At 33.8% G+C, this 21,534-nt stretch overlaps 1 protein-coding gene and 1 long non-coding RNA gene across 13 annotated transcripts; one reads left to right on the top strand and one right to left on the bottom strand.

Moving 5' to 3' along the window:
- The first annotated feature begins 644 nt into the window (after positions 1-644).
- LOC142638823 (uncharacterized) lies at positions 645-5,783 on the top strand. Its single transcript, XR_012845062.1, has 5 exons — positions 645-890; positions 1,165-1,448; positions 1,546-1,715; positions 1,890-1,949; positions 3,791-5,783. It is a non-coding gene; the product is annotated as an uncharacterized LOC142638823 (long non-coding RNA).
- A 5,121-nt stretch (positions 5,784-10,904) lies between these two features.
- On the bottom strand, positions 10,905-21,225 carry LOC142637923 (receptor-like protein 7). Of its 12 annotated transcripts, none has more exons than XM_075811900.1 (14): positions 20,224-21,225; positions 17,886-20,134; positions 17,503-17,603; positions 15,021-15,109; positions 14,758-14,858; positions 14,467-14,513; positions 14,196-14,341; positions 13,936-14,095; positions 13,743-13,777; positions 13,536-13,651; positions 12,110-12,210; positions 11,810-11,864; positions 11,610-11,684; positions 10,905-11,172 (listed from the first exon to the last, which is right to left on the bottom strand). In XM_075811900.1, exons 1-2 carry the CDS (start codon positions 21,170-21,172, stop codon positions 18,162-18,164), a joined length of 2,922 nt encoding a protein of 973 aa, XP_075668015.1. In that variant the 5' UTR covers positions 21,173-21,225; the 3' UTR covers positions 10,905-11,172; positions 11,610-11,684; positions 11,810-11,864; positions 12,110-12,210; positions 13,536-13,651; positions 13,743-13,777; positions 13,936-14,095; positions 14,196-14,341; positions 14,467-14,513; positions 14,758-14,858; positions 15,021-15,109; positions 17,503-17,603; positions 17,886-18,161. The 12 variants fall into 12 exon arrangements, with proteins under 12 accessions (XP_075668015.1, XP_075668013.1, XP_075668006.1 ...); XM_075811898.1 differs by having other exon boundaries at positions 11,610-11,660; XM_075811891.1 differs by lacking the exon at positions 11,610-11,684.
- Between the last annotated feature and the right edge of the window lie 309 nt (positions 21,226-21,534).

Genomic DNA, 21,534 nt, shown 5'->3' with positions numbered 1-21,534 from the left:
GAGAGAGAGAGAGAGAGAGAGGAAAGAGAGATAGAAATTAAAAAAAGGAGCCGTTTGGGAATATAAAATGAATTTTTTTTTTTTTTACAATACAAGCTCACTGTACCAGTAGGTAAAAAATTTTGCCATTTGAAATCTTTGATAGAGTGGCTTTTTGTGTGTTTTGATGCTAAAATTTAGCATATACCACTTTTAGCATCTTTGATGAGAATGATCTTATAGCTTAACCATTTTAAAAATGTGCAATCTGATTAGTGACCAGTAGTGATACCGCATGGACCAGATTGATCAATATGTCCATCATTTGTGGCCGAGGTTCTACATGTGTAGACAATTTATCAAACAACTAGAGGGCACTAGAAGCTTATATCTGTTGGTATAATTTAGTTTTCTAGTTTTAAAAATGGGATTGTTTTAAAAAGTAGTTTTTTTTTTTTCATTTAAAACAAAAGTTGAACAAATTTGTATCTACTTCTACTTCTATCTACTAACTCTATAAAAAGAGCGAATCGCTCAAACTACAGTGCTCAGTCTACAGTGCTTTTTATTTAGTCAATTTTTGTTTTTTGTGGAGCCAAAACGGTTCCGTTGGCTGAAGTGTGAAAACCAAATAAAAGAGAAAAGAAAAAGAAGGGAGGGAGAGAGAGAAAGCCAGGTTTGCCGAGGGCTGTTTTTGCGTTTTGGACGTCTACGGTGAGAGCGAAAACGGTGCCGTTTCATTAAAATAAAAAATAAAAAATAAAAACAGCTCACAACTCACCGTATGAAGCAACAAGACCGAGTGAGGCAAAATTGCCAATTTTCTTTCACCAGATAGTGATGATGGTTTTTTTAAAGGTTGAGAGAAGGAAATGGAAAAGCAGAGGACTGATTTGCGGCTCACACGACAGGTATTTTCTATCTCTAAATTTCTCTATAGTAGTTTGATTGATTTCTATCTCTCTTTCTCTTTTTTTATTATATTGAGATACTAATTTCACAAAACTGGTAGTGAGCCTTTTACATGTTTGATGAAAGCTTTGACCCAAGGCTGTGAATTTCGCCAAAACCCAATTCTCTGAAATTTCAGCGGGTTTTTCATTCTTGTTTTAGATATCCTTCTTAATCTGTGTTGGTATTTGAATTTTGCCTGAAGTTTTGTCTTTCATTTTCACTTCCTTCTAGCTTTTGCCGTGGTTCCATTGCTGATCTGTGAAGAAATTGTATAGTAATATGAACCAGCGGGTGGTTCCATTTTTATATTTATAGCCCAATGATTTTGGTACACAGTTTGCAATTCTTGATTAACCCAGGGAATCCTCCAAATCCAAAGCCCAAAACCTTGTGACAACACTCCAGTCCTATGTTTGACGAAATTCCCCAGAGAACACAAGGGAAAAGATCTTCATAAATATCTCTAAGATGTCAATTGTGTACTTCTTCTTTCTCTCCTCAATTATTGTTATAAGGTGTATTTCTTTTCCTATCCTATATTTCCTATCTTGCTCATCTCTTTGTGTTAAGATGTGAAAAAGTTTCTCACTTTTGGTGTTAACACAATTAAAGGTGCAATGAAACAACGTGCCTCAAATTAAGCAAATATTTGTTAAAATAAGAGGCTTTGTTCTTCAAGCTATGGAAATGGTGGAAAATTAGACAAAACTCAAATGCGATGGACACTAGAGACAGCGTGATTGACCATTGTTCACAGTGCACGGAATCAAATCTCATACTGAGTTGAGTGAGCTCTAAACTTACTTCCTTGAAATTTTGGTATTTGATATTTCAAGTTTTTATTTTTATAGTGAGTCCAAATGTTTGACTTAAATTATTTTATCTTAGAAAGTAGATGTGTATTAGCTTATTTTATTGTTAATGAGCTACTTGTTTTGTCTTGCATGAATTTTAAGATGAGTTCGTGGCCATGTTTTGGGAGAAAAATTGTGCCCAATTATATTGCTACACATATGGTAATTGTTCTTGATTTTACCCATTTGAAAATTATGTATTTTGATACAGACCCCATGGTTTTGGGATTAAGATTTTATAAGTTTACCAATACGGAGAGAAAATTGCATGACTTTATATAACTTGAAATGAAAAGGCCCTATGATGTTTAATGTGATATGGAATGGTTATATATTTCTTATGATTTAAAGAATTAATTTAAGTTTTATGTGCCTTTATTATTATTTTTACCATCCCAGCCAAAAGAAAATAGGGGTAAAAAAAAAAAAAAAAAGAATCAGCAGCTTTTACCATGCTTAAACCATCTTTGCTGACATTATTCCACCAAGAAATGGATGATGTGGTATTCCATATCAACTAATTATTCTGGCTCATTCTATTATTTGGGGAACACTATATAATCATATCTCTCTATGTTTGGAAGTATAATCCATGTGAATGTTTTTCCTAGCAGTACTGGGACTTAAAGTGATGCACAAACCACTTCGAACCTAGCTTTTAGAGAATAAATGGGTGGTTGCCAGTTTGCTTCACCATGCTGATTTTTGAGATCGCAAATAGTTTAGTTTGGAGCTTCCATCTATGCCACCCTGATAAATTCTTAATTCAACCCTTATATCACTATTACCTTTTAAGGTATATCAAGATTGATCAACTATAAAAATACTGCAACATATGGGTTTGAATGCTTTAGGAAATGTTTAACGAACAAAAAAATTCGACCCTCATTATCTATTCAAATGGAAAGAAGAACAAAAAAGGATAAAGCAAAAAATGCATTATGATCCCTTGAATTGAGTTTATTCATTTTGAATTTTGTCAAGAGATACGCTACCAAAGTTCCAATCTCTTTGGAGCTACTACCACTACCAAAGCTCTGGCTTGATGTAGGAAAACACTCAATTGTGTCATTTCTTTTTTATTCATTTATGAATTGTTGATTGTTATTTGTTGCTACTTTGAAATCCCTTCAAGGATTTGTTTCTCATTATCCTAGAGACTTAGTTGATTTAATTGAATGAGTTCCTTTGATAAATGCGCCACTGCAGATGATGTATTGACCATTTAATAATGGAGAGTAGCAAACAAAATATAATATATAAAATCTTTTTAATGTGATAGGATTCGGTTAAATTGTTGGGCCAAAATGGGCAAATGCCCATTTCACACAAAAAGTCCAGCATTTTGCCCCATTTTCCAAACTAATTGGGAAAATGCCCCTGTTTTGAAACTCAATTTTCTCAAAATCGAGTTTCAATGCAAAACTCGATTTGTAGAAAATCGAGTATGGGGTATTCAAAAAAAAACGCCGCTATAGGGCTTCCTGAACGCAGCTATATGATCAAACTTAAGTAAACTTGCATGGATAAACTTGAGTTCCATTTAAAACGCCACTATAGGGCTTTAAAAAAGCTATAGGTATGGAGTGATCAAACTTGCACGTTTTTTTTTTTTTTTTTTTTTTAAGTTTGATCATATAGCTGCATTTAGGAAGCCCTATAACGGCGTTTTAAAACCCTATAGCGGCGTTTTTGCATGGAACTTGAGCTCCATGAACTCGAGTTCCATGCAATTTTTTTTTTATTATTTTAGTTTGATCGCCCTATAGTCGATTTTCTACAAATCGAGTTTTACATTGAAACTCGATTTTGAGAAAATCGAGTTTCAAAATAGGGGTATTTCCCTAATTAGTTTGAGAAAGGGGGCAGAACGCTGATTTTTTTGCACGAAAAGGGCATTTGCCCATTTTGGCCTAAATTGTTGTTTTTCCTATTCTACAACTTGTTATCTCTTTTTTTTTTTATCATCTTGTGATTTTCTGCAACTATTTTTGTTTCTTTAGATCACAAGCTAGACCAAACTAATGAGCCATAATGGATTGAGGAATGCTGGTGAATTTGTTATGTGGGCTGGTAGGCACATCATACATTAATGTTCAAGATTTTTGGTGATTTGGTAAATTGCATGTCTTGGTGATTAAAATTATATCACACCAACTTGGAGAGTTGGAGCAGTTCTTGCTTTCTTGTGCATATGTTGATAGACTCTCAACGTAATATGTTGTTGCTGATCCAGAATTTTAGGTGCACGTGATTCTTAACAGTGACTTCTGATGCTTACTATGTTAAGGAAGTCGTTTACTTTCTTACTATGGTAAATGGTGATTCAAATGAAAACTTAAGATCACCTTTATTTATTTATTATTATTAAGAAGAAAATCAAATGAAGTTGCTGATATTATTATGCCTACATCGTAATTACCTTTGTGTGTGCAAGAATAATTATAGGTACTAATAATCTTTGTTAATTTGAAAATGTACAAAATTTATACTAGCATTTCTCAACGTACCTACATATGTGAATTAGCATTCTGCTAGAGGAATATTGTTTATTGACACCTGTCAATAGTAGTACAAGTTCTTTAAGAGAACTTTGGTTGATACATTTAGTCTAGTTGTGAGTGCCCCTTTCATGCTTCTCATTTTCAGTTTTTTGTGAATAATTAGCCACTGACATCCTTATAGAACTTGCAGGAGAAAAAGATTGATGCTTCCCTTGAGGTTCTTATCCTTGCTAATGACAAATTGTGGGATGCTGTCAGCCTATCACATATGAGGATTGTCATGCTTTATGTTTTTGTAATTATTATTATTATTGTTGTTTTAAAGTTTTCCGTCTTGTTTAGATCCTTGTGCATTGCGAAAGGCCAAAAGTGGCTATTGTGTTTTAATTCAAAAAACTGTTCATTGCACTCTACCTCATTACTAACACAATGGAGATTAATCTAGCATTTTTATCATTTACAGGGGAAAAAAAATGTTATTTCTTATTTTATCAATTTTTGAATGGGTGTCAATTGTTTGCTTGACTTTTGAATTAATCAAACGTGCTATTACTCTTAACCTTTAAAGATTCAACTCTCTAATTCTTTCCCCCTTTCTAGGCTGTTGCTTTGGTTAAAACCAATCTAGGAGCTAGAACAGGTAGCAAAAAGGTTGATGTATGAAGCATATCGAAGAGGTTGTGCAGGATCAAGGAGATTCCTCTCACATTAGATGTGGAAGCACCCTTCCTTGGCTTGATACTAAGGTTTGGTATTCTACAAGAGTGGAAGATGAAGTGCAACAAAATCAAGTGGTTCACAATGATAGAAAATCATTGTGTTGTGCTATTGAAGGTTAGAGATATAAACAACTCATTAGAATGTGAATGTGTACTACGTACTATCACCTTCTAGCATAGAGCTACGTCTGAAAGCTTAGGGGCTGTTTGGTTTTTTTTTTTCATCACTCATTACTCTTCACTCAATTTTCGTCACTCATCACTTAAAATACCTCAATATTCTATACCCACCCGTTTGGCACACTTCACTCAGCTTCTGATCACTCAATTTTTATACTTTTTTGTGGGACCCATACCTGAGCACAATGTCAGGTCATGGTTAGCCTACCCGCGTAACATATTAGGACTTAAGGGGCCATTTCACTTTATTTTTCCCCTTCAGCCCACATATTCTCCCAAAACCCTCAACAAACCCAGTGAAGGATCTCCGTTTGAAGCCACAATCATCTTTGTCTAGCTTAGCTGTTGCTTCTTCTTATTCTTCTTCTTTATCTTCATCTTCTACGGCTTCTTCTTCTTCTTCAGCTTGGTCTCTGTTTGCTTCAATGTTGAGCTCGAACCCGCTGGCACGGTGGGGAAAAGACGAGATGCAGCTCTCACTATCTCTTCTCTCTATTCGGTCGAGAAGATGAATTTCAATAGCTGCGGAAGGTGTTTTTTATTTTTTTTTATTATCATTATCCCATAAATATTTCTAATTTCTCCCTTTTTTTTTTTCAGCACTTGAATTTTTTTTTTTTCTTTTTTCAAATCTGTATTCCTAAACCCATTAAAAATCATGTTTTAATATTGATTATGGATTTTGAGTTGATCATGAACTTCATATGTTTAGATTTCTAAGTTTAATTTTAGTGGGTTTTGTTTGTTTTTATTTGGTGCTAAATCTGGGTTTTCTGGGACTTGAAAGATTATAAAAATCTGGGTTTTCTGGGCATTACGTTCACCGGTCTGAGCTCGAGCCGGTGCGGGTTGGCTAAGGTGGGGCTGCTTGGTAGGCATGGCTGGGCTGAGGATGTGTGTGAGAGGAGCTCTGAGGTTGGATATGGGATATTTTTGTGTGGGTTGATTTTTGGTGTGAAGACTGAGAAGGAGCCGTTGGTGGGTTTGTCAAAAGCAGCGCCTGGTGTGACTTTGCACTAACAGTGGGTCCCATGTATGTGGGTTTAATTACAAAAATGCCATGAAAACTGAGTCTTGGAAAATGAAAACACCAAAATGTGTTTTCAGTTTCCATAACTGATCACTAAAAAATCAGAGAATTGAGTGATGAAAACAAAAATTGGAAACAATGGCAAACAGACTTCTCAACTGTGGGACCCACATATTTTGAGTTATGGGTGATGAAAACACAAAAACCAAACAGCCCCTTAGTTTCTACAGTGGTTGAATTTAGCTAGAAAACATGCCTTGTTTGATTTTGTAAAGAACTATTGGCTAAAGCCAACTATGATTACAAGGTAGACATAGTGCTTGGTAGTGGATGTGTCTAACTATATTTGGTGGTGATACTTTGTCAAGATGTTTCAAATTCCATCAATGATTAGCTAGAATCCTGTTTTTTTATTTTTTATTATTTTTTATTTTTTATGGGGTCTTTTGGGTTTACAACATAGATTATTATGGGATTTTAAGGACTTGTTTTTACTACATGTATTGCTAATACAATTGGATCAAAATGCTATTTTGGATTGGTTAATTGTCCATTAAACTTTTAAATTTTTACACTAATATAGACAATGGGATGGAAATTGAAGTTAACACTAAAACAAGGTGTTAATTTTAAATTTTAAAGTTTGGGATATATTTAGTTATTTACAAATACCCAATATATTAGCAAGCACGTGCAGCCCACACTATTACTTCTAAAAAGTACAACTTTGAAATGTGTTACCAAACGGACTATTCAACTTCATTTTATACAAATGGTAGGGAGTAGTCCAAAAACTTGAAAAAAGAAAAAGGAAAGGAAAAAAAGAAAAAAACAGAAACATAATAATACACCAAAATCATGTACTTTATATAATATAATGCTCACCAAGTCGTCCATGGAAAACAATATTAAAAAAATAAAAAGAGAGAGGTCACATATCATTCCAAACTAAAAAAATTATTATCTTCGTGTTTGCTGATGACTCCTAACCCTAGGTATTAAATACAATGAAATTTTATTTGCTTTTTTATTTCCAAGTTGTGTTTTATATCAAGTTTTGGTTTTGTCTTGTGTCAAAATACTTGAGCTAATCATTTTTTCTTTTAGAGAGTTTCAACATATGGCGTCTACTCTTGATGATAACTCTTTATCATCAGACTAAGACACCAATCAGTTTTTGGTGTAAGTGGGGATTGAACCCTAGATTTCTTATATAACCATCAAAGACTTTACCAGTTGAGCTAACTGTAACCCACGAGACAACCATATTGATTTAACCAATGGCAAGCAACTAACCCCTTGTCTGGGAATTCTTTGAGCCTTTTACAAAGCCAAAAGAATACTGGGGTTTATGAAGCTTTTTTTACTATAGCCCCACCCTTGCATACTAATTAGAACAAGATTAGATTATTCAAGAAAAAATTATTTTGTCACACTTTGTCAAAAAAATAGTATTAAGCGTATAAATGCGTTCCAAATTAATTAGATATTTTTTATTTCATTAAAAACAAAAATTCATCATATTTTCCTTAAACATATAAAGTTGCGTTCCTTCTATACTAATCATATCAAACATCATTAAACGTATGAAAGTTGCATTCCTTCCATATTAACCCAGCATCAAACATGATGACACCACATTTTAAATTAAAAAAGAATACTTTCCGATTCCAAACCAATTCCTCTACCTAAATAAAAGGGATGTTTCTGTCAAAAGCATCACCCAATTAATTCCGAATGTGTTAAAAAATAATTCCCACATCCATCCCAAACACTATCATAGTCGCCATGGCATATGGATTGTTAGATTTTTTTTCCCAGAACCATGCAATAAATCATCTAAATCCCAAGCTGTTAGGCGTGAGGTCAAATGTGTGTGTGTGTGTCTATATATATATATATATATATATATATATATAGTTTTTTTTTTTTGTGCATAAAAGAATAATATTCAAAATATATGCTTGTTTAGTTTGAGGCGTGGCCCTTTCTCTGTGTTCGATCAAGTTAGGTAGTCCAAAGTGTTTTATGGATTGGCTCCGTTCCTAGCTTGTGGTTACAGGTTGTTTCTTTGTTTCTTTAATCTTTATACAAGTGCATTGCTCAAATGCATTGGGATCTGACTTCTTTTCAATTTGTTGTCAACTTGTGATATACTGTAGTTCCTTTGTATTGTTTTTTTATTGACTCAAGAAACTGGCCGAATCATGAGTTTCCAATTATGAAATATCTTACGAACTTAAACTTGTACTATTTACCATACGAACTTAAACTTGTACTATTTACCAAATTTTCTACGGGTTTGACAGTTGACGCCATCATATAGACATTAGATGAAGAAATAGAGAGAGATCCACGCCTTCGACATCTGATCATGTGCTATATATACTGCCAAGAAATTTTCTGTTGTAGAAAAAAGCTACAAGACCAAGCCAAAGTCATAGTTTAAAATTTTGGTATAGAGATTCATAGCCACTAGTCCAGAATGAGGATTGCAAGGATTAAGAAGACGGATACCAATGACATTAATTACGACTTAAAATAAAAATCTTACATGTTATAATACATATTATTAACATAACTTCACAGATTAGTAGGCAGTAGATATACCAAAAAACAAGGCTTCAGCATTAAATGCAATCCATTCATTAATGGGTTCATTACGAAAAACTATTTGGTGAAAAGCTAGATTACTACATCTGCAGATATTTTGCTTTAATAGCAACTTACGCATGTACCTGGTTTGAGTGGTTTCTCTTGAAACCCATGGCTTCACCTTCCATTTTACAACCCCCTCCCCCTAATCTGCATTTCAAAATTAGTAATTGAACATACCCATAATCTTAAACCCACAACCTCACTTTCCACCTTGCTATTATAAAAGAAGTACTATTTCCGTAATAACAAAACAAACAACTGTGGTTTCGTAGGCCACATTCCAGTTGCCAAAATAAAAGATAAAAAATTCAGAAAGGTCCTCCATTTTATCTTCAAAATGAAATGCAGCCCTCTTGCATTTCCTTGAGGGGACTATAAGAAAGTTGATAGTGTGTGTTTTTTTACATACCTACAAATAGCAAACAGGTAAAATGTGGAACTCAAGACTTGCGGAAACCTTAACACTCATTCCTTCATGCACCACTTTGTTTCTATCAATCCAATAGGCCAAAAGAGTATTGGGCAAAGATGATAGTGGCATAGGTCTTATGCCTTATACACTCATTCCAACCAAATAGCAACCCAATTCTGAATTGACAACGGCTGACCTCAGTTCTAATGCTGAGTGGTGATTTAAACCACATTGCACAAGCTAAGTCACGTGTAATAAATAAGCAGTCCAAGGACTACTCTTTTGCAGCATAGAAAGGGCAAGAAGCATTAGGGATGAGATTTCTCATTGCGAAGACTATCATTTCATAGTTTCCAAAGGAATAAAGTAAGGACTTTTAGCTTTTACAAGGCTGTCCACATTTCAGTTCTGCTTCTTCCATCAAAGCATTAGCTATGGAGAAGCTAGTAGACTCACTTGACTCTAAATAGGCCTGACTAATTCATGGGGCCAAATCAGCTTATCTAAATTTCCCAACCTAGGAGGCATCTTAACAATAAAGTTGGTTACATGAGGAGCATAGTGCATACAAATTCCTCACCAATGCACAATTCCATTGAGCAGTTTCTTGATCAATTAAATCACAAAACCATATAATGTGTATAATTTCCCCCAAACAGGTTGGTAGGCATTGTTTCCCATTTCCTACAAGCCTTTGAGCTTTTATGAGAACTTATCCCATTGCATTTTCTTTGTATCACAATAGTAATTGGGGTTTTTTTTTTTTAGATTTTATAGTTACCATACCTTGAATCACGTGTATTGGAATAGAGTTCATATTCATGTCTAAGAAGGAAATAAAGAGAAAAATATTCAATATGAACATACATGTTAACTATGTCAAACATTAAATTACTTTAGTTTAGAGCTAAAGCTTTTTGATAGTTCTCCACACATCCGTTTCAAAAAGAAGCCATACCAATTTGAACCCATATAGACCATACACGGATATGTAGGAAGGTCATATCAAAGGCTTAGGGGTGTTTGCTGGCAGGTTCAAAGGTACAGGGAAAAGTGGGCTGTTTGGTAAGCTAAAGCAAGAAATTGCTAAAAAAAAAACAGGAACTATAGAAGCATATTCAAATGAATATGAGAACGCTTGAAGATGTTACAAGTTGAAAGAGAGGTTTTTCCCTTCATGAGATAAAACAATATCTGATGTTATAATAAGATGATATAAATTTCTATTCTCATTCTCATTCTAATGAATAGAAAATCAGAAGGGAGAAGGGGGAAAAAAGAGCAAACAACGAAAATTACAACTTGAATAATTAAACAGGAGCTAGTTCACTTCCTAATTTTATAGAATCATTGACTCTTTTAACATAAATTTGTTCTTTTGTAATCTACTGTGTGTCCGTTATACATGCAGTAGTCTTTTTACGATAAAAGTTATCTTACTTAAAAAAAAAAATCCTTAAGCAGGATCAAATAACAATTCAAATAAATATGAACACAAACTATATGGTACATTGTATTAAACATATACTTTCTTATAGTCCATTTATTATAAATCATTAGATATGTCACGTGCTTTCCAATAAAAATTAAAGCAAATCAAATAAACCAGATATCTAGATAAACTAACCTACAATTCTGCATTAGAATTAAATTGTTTCCCAATACATACAAAATATAAACATGAATTATACTTTCAACTGTTTAGAACATGCAACATTCAAAACTAATTGATTTTGCTACTTGAGTAGACTTATGATCAAACTTATAGTAATCCCAATTATTTCAACTGCAAATCATCTTCCTTTGGCAACCACTCCCAAATTCGCAGCAACAAGCTGCTTGAACAGTCTTATGACGAAACTTATTATGCCCGGTTCTTTTCCTAGTAAGACATAACATGGAACTATTAGATCCAAAATAATGGAATATCATAAACTCTACAAAACCAAAATCTCAACAAAAACCTATCTATTTTTTGGCCTAGAAAACTAAGGTAAAGCACATGTACAAGACATAGCACAGATCTTATGTTCTAAATATCTTTTTTCATTAGGTTAAGCCCGTAAGTTACTTGTGCAAATCTTTCCATTTTCCGGTTCGATCCTATAATTTCTTCTCTTATCAAAAACAATGGAATAATAAAAAATATATTAATATGAGCTGACACATGTCAAGAAGACCAAATATCATCTTTAGATTAATCAAACAAATTGTTGACTTGATGTTTGAAATCAAAACTCGCACTTATTTTTAGCACTTCAAAATCTAGGAGCACTTCCAAAGACGCTTTTCTCAACATAACCAAAATGAGTTACCTACCCTATTAGCAGTAGCAGAGTAACATCTTGATGACTTTGACATAAGTATGGTCTATTATAATGACAGTTCCACATTCTTAGTCAAACAGAGCCAAATAAAGAATTGAAACAATTAGTTTTTTTACATAAAGAATTAAATTCCTAATCATAAACAAGAGCTAATAATAACATTTTATTACATGCCACAGCAGAGGAGCTTACTTTTTGCTTTACAATCCAAAATGTCCCTGTAAGTGTTGAAGTTGAAACTAGGCACCTAGAAAAAAAAAAAAAAAAAAAGTATTTTGTTAATATTGAATGGAAAGGAATATTTGGTTTAAAAGATTTTCAAGCAGAGTAAGTAATTTTAGAGTTGATCCTCGAATTCATGGATATTCACTAGAACATCACTAAAGCAGAAGATCCACAAAACATCTCTCTGATGGAATTGTCTCAGAGGTTTTAAAATCTGATGAACACTTCAAACAACCTAAAATGAAAAATGAAACAACAAAGGCAAACCTTTAGATTAACAAGACCTTTCCAGATTTGACCACATTGAGCATTACATGATTCAGCCTGCCTGGATAGATTTAAAGCATTTTGGTTTCTAAGAGTAGAACCTGAAACACATAAATTTGCTTCAACATTAAATTTAATATCATAACAATAGACTACATAAAAAATAAAAACTATATGAAGGACATGAAACTTGATTGTTGCAAGACATTTCTCAAGAGTTGCAGTATCTTGCACTTTATATCGAAATCTAGAAGTTTGATCGAAAAATCAAAAAAGAAAAGACGGTAAATGGTGAAAAACAGTAACCATGGGAGCAATGCGATCAATAAAAAAGTGTTTGCCGTTGAATACACAAGCATTTCTTTTAAGGAAAAATAATAACCCACTACAGACCTGCAAGCTTTCTTATAGGGCTTTTGAAATATTTCCCTTCAATTTTTCTTTACCTCACATAACTACTTTCAAACCATTTACCTTGGATTTTATTAGACATCATGACTTAACTTGCTACCAAAACCTCTTTGGAAAATGATACTCAAAGAACAATGGATCCCCACTCTCAAGACAGGTCTTGCAGAAGACACACAACACATAACCTAGATAACCCCCTTTTAATAGCTTTCTCTAGTGGAAAGTCTGTTTCTCAAAGCAAGTCAGCAACTAATGTAATGCTAGGAATACTATATGAATGCTGGATTAATTTCCACAACTTCATTTCGAACATTTTTTCTTGATTTGCTCCCAAGCTGATTTGCAAGAGAATTGCAAAGTTTAGTAGATTGAATAAAGTTTAGCAGCTTCTCACTACCTCCTAGATCTTTTTATACATTTGATTACAAGGGAAAATGGGGGGCTGCACCTTGAAAACAAACATGTAAGAAAACTAACCTTTTGCATACCAACTATTGCTAAAAGGGAAAAAGAATGAAAAAAAATAAAATAAAATAAAAAAGAGAAATGAAACCAGGAAAGTATCCTCTATAACTGAATACAATGAAACTATTCAGCAAAAAAAAAAAGAAAAACAGAATACAGTGAGATACTTTATATATACCTTCACTCCACATTCATATATCAAAACTTGAAGATTGCAAATAAGAGAAGAAATCATATCAAGTCTACACCGACAAGTTGACTTACAGCTCACCCAATTTCTATATATAATCTCATAATCATCCTGATTCTTCAATCAAATTGAATTCACATTTTTCATTTTTTAGCTGAAAAGTGACAATACTCACATTCAACATAGATAGCAAGTGTATAATTAAAAACCATCATAAATTCCACAACATTGAAATATTAAGAAATGTGTTCACCAAAGAATCAAAAAAATGGACATGAAAAACAAAAGCAAAATTTAAATATATAAGGATATGGTACCAAACACAACAATAAAAATAAGAAAGACAGAATGAGGCCTTACTGTCTACACAGAGGTCTTGAACTATTCAAGAGCACAAAGGTTATTGATATGTTCTTAAACATCAGAGGCATCAACGGTGCATGTTACTGGGCATTTGATGCTGAGAAAAGTAGAAACTATGCAACCAAAGAAAACAAATCAGATAAAATGCAAGTATTATAATAACTGAAAAACAGAATGCAAGGCAGAAAGGAATGCTGGGCCTACCAATTATTTCAACAGTAACAACACCAACCAGTTGCCTTTAAAAAAAACAAAATAAAATTTTAAATAAAATACTTATTTTATAAATAATAATTACAAAACTCACAAGCTTGAATGAGCCTTTACATTTAAAGAGAGAGAGAGAGAGAAGAAAGTGACAAAGGCACCCAAAGATGTAAGCAAAGAACGAGAATACCTTGGCAAAGTATGGAGTCCTGTGGCTTTGGGGACCGTGAAAGAAGGGTGATATTCTCCTAATCACCATTATGTGCTGTTTCCATTGTTTGAAAAATGAAGAAGAACAGTGAATAAGGATGATGAAGATAGTGAGTAGAATAAGAAGCTTCATCCCAATTCTGACACAAGGAAGGATTGAATTCAAAAAGACCAAATATCATCTTTGGATTAATCAATCAAATTGTTGTCTTGATGTTTGAATTCAAAACGTGCACTTACTTTTAGCACTTCAAAATATAGGTGCACTTCCAAAGACGCTTTTCTGAACACAACCAAAATGAGTTACCTACCCTATTAGCAGTAGTAGAGTAACATCTTGATGGCTTTGACATAAGTATAGTCTGTTGTAATGGCAGCTCCGCATTCTTAGCCAAACAGAGAGCCAAATAAAGATTTGAAACAATTAGTTTTTACATAAAGAATTAAATTCCTAATCATAAATGAAAGCTAAAAATAAAATATTAGTACATGCCATAGGAGAGGAGCTTACCTTTTGCCTTACAATCCAACGTGTCCCTGTATGTGTTGAAGTTGAAACTAGGCACCCAAAAAACAAAAACATATTTTGTTAATATTGAATGGATAGGAATATTTGGTTTAAAAGATTTTCTAGCAAAATACATAATTTTAGTGTTGATCCTCCCATTCATGGATATTCACGAGAACATCACTAAAGCAGAAGATCCACAAAACAACATCTCTATGGTATTGCCTTAGAGGTTTTAAAATCACATGAACACTTCAAACAACCTAAATGAAAAATGAAACAACAAAGCCAAACCTTTAGATTAATAGGACCTTTCCAGATTTGACCACATTGAGCATTGCATGTTTCAGCCTGCCTTGATAGATATATAGCATTTTGGTCTCTAAGAATAGAACCTGAAAAACATAAATATGCGTCAACATTAAATTTAATATCATAACAATAGACTACATAAATAAAATTTAAAAAAAAAAAAAAAAACCATAAAATTGACCCAAAAAAAATATATATATATACACACATGCATAGCATATAGAAATCTCAAAAAGATATATCACCTTTGTCTTTTAACACGTAAAGGATATGAACCTTGATTGTTGCAACACATTTCTCAAGAGTTGCAGTATCTAGCACTTTTTATCCAAATCTAGAAGTTTGAAAAATCACAAAAGAAAAGAGAGTAAATGGTGAAAAACAGTAACCATGGGAGCAATGCAATCAATAAAAAAGTGTTGGCCAAATTTTGTCCCTATAGATTTAATTGTCACTTTTGTCCTTCAACTTTTAAAATAGAGGTCCTTGAACTATTAATTGTGTCAATTTCGTCCTTCAACTTTCAAAATCAAGTCAAATAAATCCTCAAAAGTTGACTTCACTTCAAAGTTGAGGAACAAAATTGATACACTTAAATGTGTAGGGACGAAATTAAAACAACCACATTATCAGAGGACCAGAAGTGTCGTTTGGCAAAAAAAAGTTACTTTAGTGAGAACATTAAGGTTTAACTGCAAGGGAATTCAAATTTGAGTGCATGCTATTTTCGTAATTTGATTGGCGAGGTAGAAAACAAGTAAGAAAAATGGTCAAGGAGAGTCATAGATAATCGTAACTTTCTTTTCTTTGAATGAATGAATTTTTTAAAGTAAACAAACCATACAAACAACAAAACACCAGCAGCTAAGAGCTGCAACACGTAAAAAGAGCAATCAGCGAAATAAATAGCAACATAAAACCATATTTAAAAATAATCAAGACAGAGAAATGCAATCCCCCCCCCCCCCCCTCCAAAGAATTACAACATAAAACTATTCACTAACAAATTTTTTACTCTCTTCACAAACTCAACTTGAGCATTGTTTCTTCTGGTCAAAAGCAGGATAGCCTCCTCAGACATGACATTGCAGCTAAATTCAATAGCATTTCTTTGAAGCCAAATTTAATAAACTACTGCAGATTAAGCAAGTTTGATTATGGTTTTTTTTTAAACTTTACCCTTCAACATATCCATACCCTAGAGAATCACATATGCAAGCTATATACCTGGGATTTTATTAGACTTAACTTTCTCTCATAGACTTTTTGATAAAGGATACTCAAACAACAACTGATGATTCCTACTCTCAAAGGTAGCTCCTTGATAACATGTCACCTTGATCATTTTACCAACCTATCTCAAGTGGAAAACTTATTTCTCTAAGAAAATAGAGAAAGTAATGAATGAATGAATTTATGAATGAAACAAACCATACAATAAGCAAACACCAGCAGAAGGCACAAAACACAAAGCTGCACCTAAACTTAAAAAGAATCAAACTTACAGAGCAAGCATAAAACTAAATAGAAGCTGCAACTAAACTTACAAAGCATTAAACTAAAACCCTCAATTATGGCTAGCACCAAATCAAAGAAATGGTTATGCCTCCTCAGACTTGGCATTGCCAATGAATATACAAGCATTTCTTTTAAGAAAAAATAATAACCCACTACAGACCTAGCAAGTTGGTTATAATACTTTGAAAACATTTGCCTTCAACTATTCTTTACCCCACATAACTACTTTCAAAAAATTTACCTTGGATTTTATTAGACACCATGCTTAACTTGCTACCATAACCTCTTTGGAAAATGATACTCAAAGAACAAGGGATCCCCACTCTAAAGACAGGTCTTGCAGAAGACGCACAACACGTCACCTAGAAAACCACATTTCAACAATGGAAAGTCTATTTCTCAAAGCAAGTCAGCAACTAATGGAATGCTAGGAATACAATATGAATGCTGGATTAATTTCCACAACTTCATTTCTGAACATTTGGTCTTGATTTGCAAGAGAATTGCCAAGTTTAGTAGATTGAATAAAGTTTAGCAGCTTCTTCTAAATGTGATTGATCTCACTACCTCCTACTCACAACATGGTTTAAGGCATAGATCTTTTTTACATTAATTACAAGGGAAAATGGGGCTGCACCCTGAAATCAAACATGGAAGTAAACTAACCTTTTGCATACCAACTATTGCTAAAAGTGAAAAGGAATGAAAAAATAAAAAAGACAAATGAAACCAGGAAAGTTTCCTCTATGACTGAATACAGTGAAACTATTCAGCCAAAAAAGGAAAAAAAAAAAAAATACAGTGAAATACTTTATATATACCTTCACTCCACATTCATATATATAACTTGAAAATTGCAAATAAGAGAAGAAATCAAATCAAGTTTACACCAACAAGCTGACTTACAGCTCACCCAATTTCTATATATAATCTCAAAATCATCCTGAATCTTCAATCAAATTTCACAACATTGAAATACTCACATTCACATTTTTTTTTTTTAGTCGAAAAGAGACAATACTCACATTCAACATAAATAGCAAGTGCATAATTAAAAAGCATCATAAATTCCACAACATTGAAATATTAAGAAATGTGTTCACCAAAGAATCAAAAAATGGACATGAAAAACAAAAGCAAAATTTAAATATATAAGGATATGGTACCAAACCCAACAATAAAAATAAGAAAGACAGAATGAGGCCTTACTGTCTACAAAGAGGTCTTGAACTATTCAAGAGCACAAAAGGTTATTGATATGTTCTGAAACATCAGGGGCATCAACCTTGCATTTTACTGGGCATTTGATGCTAAAAAAAGCAGAAATTATGCACCCAAAGCAAACAAATCAGATCTCTAAAATACAAGAATTACTAAAATGCAAGGCGGAAAAGAATCTTGGTCCTACCAATTATTTCAACAGAGACAACACTAACCAGCTGCTTAAAAAAAAATCAAATACTTATTTTATTAATAATAATTACAAAGCTCAGCAGCTTGATTTCCCTATGAATGAGCATTTACATTTAGAGAGAGTGAGAGAGAAGAAAGTGACAAAGGCGCCCAAAGATGTAAGTAAAGAAGGAGAATACCTTGGCAAAGAATGGTGTCCTGTGGTTGTGGGGACCGTGAAAGAAGGGTGATATTCTCCTAATCACCATTATGTGTTGTTTCCATTGTTTGAAAAGTGAAGAAGAAGACAGTGAATAAGGATGATGAAGATAGCGAGTAGAATAAGAAGCTTCATCCCAATTCTGACACATGGAAGGAGTTGGAGGAGAGCTTTGCTTTTTTCTACTGGGCTTCGCTGTCTGAGTCAGATTCGGAGATTGTTTCTAACAAATCTACTCACAAATTGTTTTGACCAGTTATTGTCTTCCAGCACGTCTGTGGGCATTATTCTTCAGCCTTCTGAGCATGATATGTTGCTCTAATATCACCATCCTCACAATCCATTTTGGTTTTCCAATTTTAAACATAAGATATCCCATCAATGTTCCAAATATCACTCCACATCCATAACCTATCGATACAGCTTTCCAACCAAACCCATTTTCAAGCTCTAAATTGTCTTCTTTATGTAAGCTCAATGGTGTTGGTTGCTTTGTCTCGTTGTTGCATGTTCTTGACAATGGAAATCCACATAATCCCAAATTTTCCATGTATGAATCATTATCAAATGTATTGAACTGCTTTCCTAAAGGTATACGTCCTATAAGTTGGTTATGTGATAGATCTAAAACTTCAAGCCACGGTAGCTCTGCCAATTGCATGGGAATCTCCCCACTGAGCTTGTTGAAAGAGAGATCTAACCATTCAAGATTGGTCAAATTTCCAAACGATGATGGAATATAACCTGTAAGGTTATTGTGAGAAAAGTTGAGCCCCTTGAGTGATTTAAGCCTTCCAATTATCTTCGGCATCTCCCCTATGAATCTATTGTTTGAAAAATCAATGGTTGTGAAGATGACAGTTTGGATTCTCACCAACTCCCTATACGACCCTTTTATCATCACATACAAAGAATCCTGATAATAATTCTCTCCCAAATATTTCAATCCAACTTTACTTTCATCCACATTCGTCAAGGCTTTCAAATATTTGAAATATTTTCTTGGCAAAGGACCATTAAACTGATTGTTCGAGATATCAATGATTCGTAAATTTGGGAAAGGAAATTTGGTTTTAGGATTGCCTATACTACCTTGAAATCTGTTTGATCTTATGACAAGAACCCGCAATTTAGGAAGACTTTCCAACCAATAAGGGAAGGCTCCATTCATCTTATTGTTTCCAAGATCTAGAACTTCCAGGTTCCTACAATTTGCCAAAGATCGTGGCAATTGCCCTTCTAACTGATTGCCATTAAGGTTAATATTCCTAAAATAATTTCCCTTGGCAAATGTTGCTGGGATGGTACCACGAAGGTTATTCATTCGCAAATCCAACACTAAGAGGCCACTAGAGTTTATCAAACACTTAGGAATCATGCCACTAAAGTTGTTATGAGACAAGTCTAGAACTTCAAGGGAACTTGCATTACAAATTAAGAAGGGGATTTCTCCGGTTAAACTGTTATTGGAGACAAAAAAATATTTAAGTGTAAGACCATTTAATGTGGGAAATGGTCCTTGAAGCAAGTTGTCACGGAGATCAACATATTGTAAGTTCTTCCAAGGAATCTTATCTATACTTGTCAAAAAGTTGTGAGAAAGATCAAGGGAATATAATGTATCCCTCCCCACATCCCCCAACCATCTTGGAACTTGACCATAAATTCTGTTATTGGAAAGGTCTAAGGATTCTAAATTTGTTGTTGTTTTTAAGAAAATTGGGAATTCACTAATGTTGGAAGAAGACAAGTTCAACTGCCGAAGATTGGGCAGGGTATAGGTGACAATGACATTATTGTTGATGCTAAGTAAGTTATGTGATAAATCAAGATATTGGAGATTTTTGAGCTTTGAAAACATTTCAAACTCTAACATAATACTTAATTTAGTTGATGAGAGATATAGACCAGTCAGGTTCACAAGTCTAGAAATTGACCTAGGTATAGAACCCTGTAGCTTATTATAACCCAAATCAAGATACTCCAATGAATCGGACTTAAATTCACCAATCTCACCAATAAATTCATTATCATCAAGGCTTAACATCTCCAAAGATGGCAAACTGAACAACCAAGATGGCAGTGTTCCATTTAGGGAATTTGAACTTAAAGAGAGCTGAATTAGATTCAAACCACTTACGTGACTAGGAAGGGGACCAACAAGTTGATTGTTGTCAAGGTATAAAATTGAGAGATTTGGCAAGTTCAATAGTGACAATGGCAGCAAACCTGTTGAAATATTCACCAATAATTAGAAATTGTTAGTTCATGCGTATGCCAAGAACACCTAAGATTTAAAAGTGGTAATAGAATCTCACCTCTGAAACTATTAGATGACAAATCCAAATGCTTCAAGGACTTTAGACTGCCGATAGAATCAGGTAATTCTCCCGAAAACATTGTACTAGAGAGATCTAAGAACTTCAGGGAACTACTGCTGTTGCAATTAGAGTTTGGAAGAGAACCCTCAAGATTAAAATTATACCCTAGATCAAGGGTTTGTATACTCGGAAGGCAGAGGATGTTATTTTCGAGTTTTCCCCGCAAGTCACAGCCATTGAGACTAAGAGTTGTCAAAGAGGCGGCTAGATTCATCAAAGAATTAGGCCTAATTGAGGACAAATTTGTGGAATCCAGAACAAGTTCCTTTAACAGAGTTAGGTTATCAACGACTCTTTTCCAGACTGGTGTTTCAATGATTAATTGCTCATTGTTAGAAAGATCGAGTGAAACAAGCGAAGACAACTGGGAGATTTCATATGGGACTTTGCCAGAAAAACGGGAATGAGAGAGGTTAAGATGAGTCAAAGTCTTAAAGTTGCCAAACTCAGATGAAATTAGGGAGTAATTGAAGTCATTACCAGTAAGATTCAAGGACCTGAGATGATGAAGAAGGAAGAGGGAACTGTTGGAAGGAAAGGAGCCAGAAAGCCAACTGCAACTAAGGTCAAGACCAATAACATGGCGTGTCGCATTGTCACACTCGACACCATCCCAACTACAGCAGTCCTTATCCTCCTTCCAAGAGGCTGTCTTTGGATACGAATTATAACACAAATGAGTTTCTGATCCCAAACCACCAACAATAAATTGGAGTTGAGCAGGAGAAGCGGAACTGTTATGAGACAGAGAGTTACTAAATTGGAGTAGAGCAGAGCATTGTGAGTTTGAAGAGAAGGAAGAAGAAAAAGAGGATGGAAAGAGCAAGGAGAGTAGACAGAAGAAGAAGAAGAGTTGATACTTCAAAGTTAAACAACAAAAACCCATTTTGATGAGATGATATCCTTCAGGCTTCAAGGAAGCTAAAGAGTGAATATATATATGAGTGCGGCTTGTGGGATAGAATGAATATTATGAACATTTATATAGTGCTGCAAGTCAACCCAAGTCTTCTACTTTTCTTTCAGCTTTATTTTTTTATTTTTAAAAAGTTAATCACAGTCATTGAGTTACATACGAAACTACATGGCTTTATTTTTTTATTCTTCTTTCTTTCAGTTTTTGTTTTTGTTTTTTTATTTAAGGAAAGATATAACTTTATTGTATATTCACAAATAGCCAAGGCATCTTATCCCAATTAAAAAACAGAATCAATCAAGCTGTGATTTCAACCATTGAGATTGATCAAT

Source organism: Castanea sativa, chromosome 6, assembly GCF_040712315.1.
Source record: "Castanea sativa cultivar Marrone di Chiusa Pesio chromosome 6, ASM4071231v1".
Lineage (NCBI taxonomy): Eukaryota > Viridiplantae > Streptophyta > Magnoliopsida > Fagales > Fagaceae > Castanea > Castanea sativa.
Note: the sequence above shows the minus strand (reverse complement) of the source record. Positions and strands in the feature narration are given on the sequence as shown.

What these genes read in the sequence shown, in the direction of transcription:
- LOC142637923 (XM_075811900.1), bottom strand. Translation starts at nt 21,172, where the DNA reads ATGGGTTTTTGTTGTTTAACTTTGAAGTATCAACTCTTCTTCTTCTTC. An exon ending in GTCATCTAATAGTTTCAGAG is followed by an intron (nt 20,135 to 20,223) that starts GTGAGATTCTAT and finishes ATATTTCAACAG; the next exon opens with GTTTGCTGCCATTGTCACTA.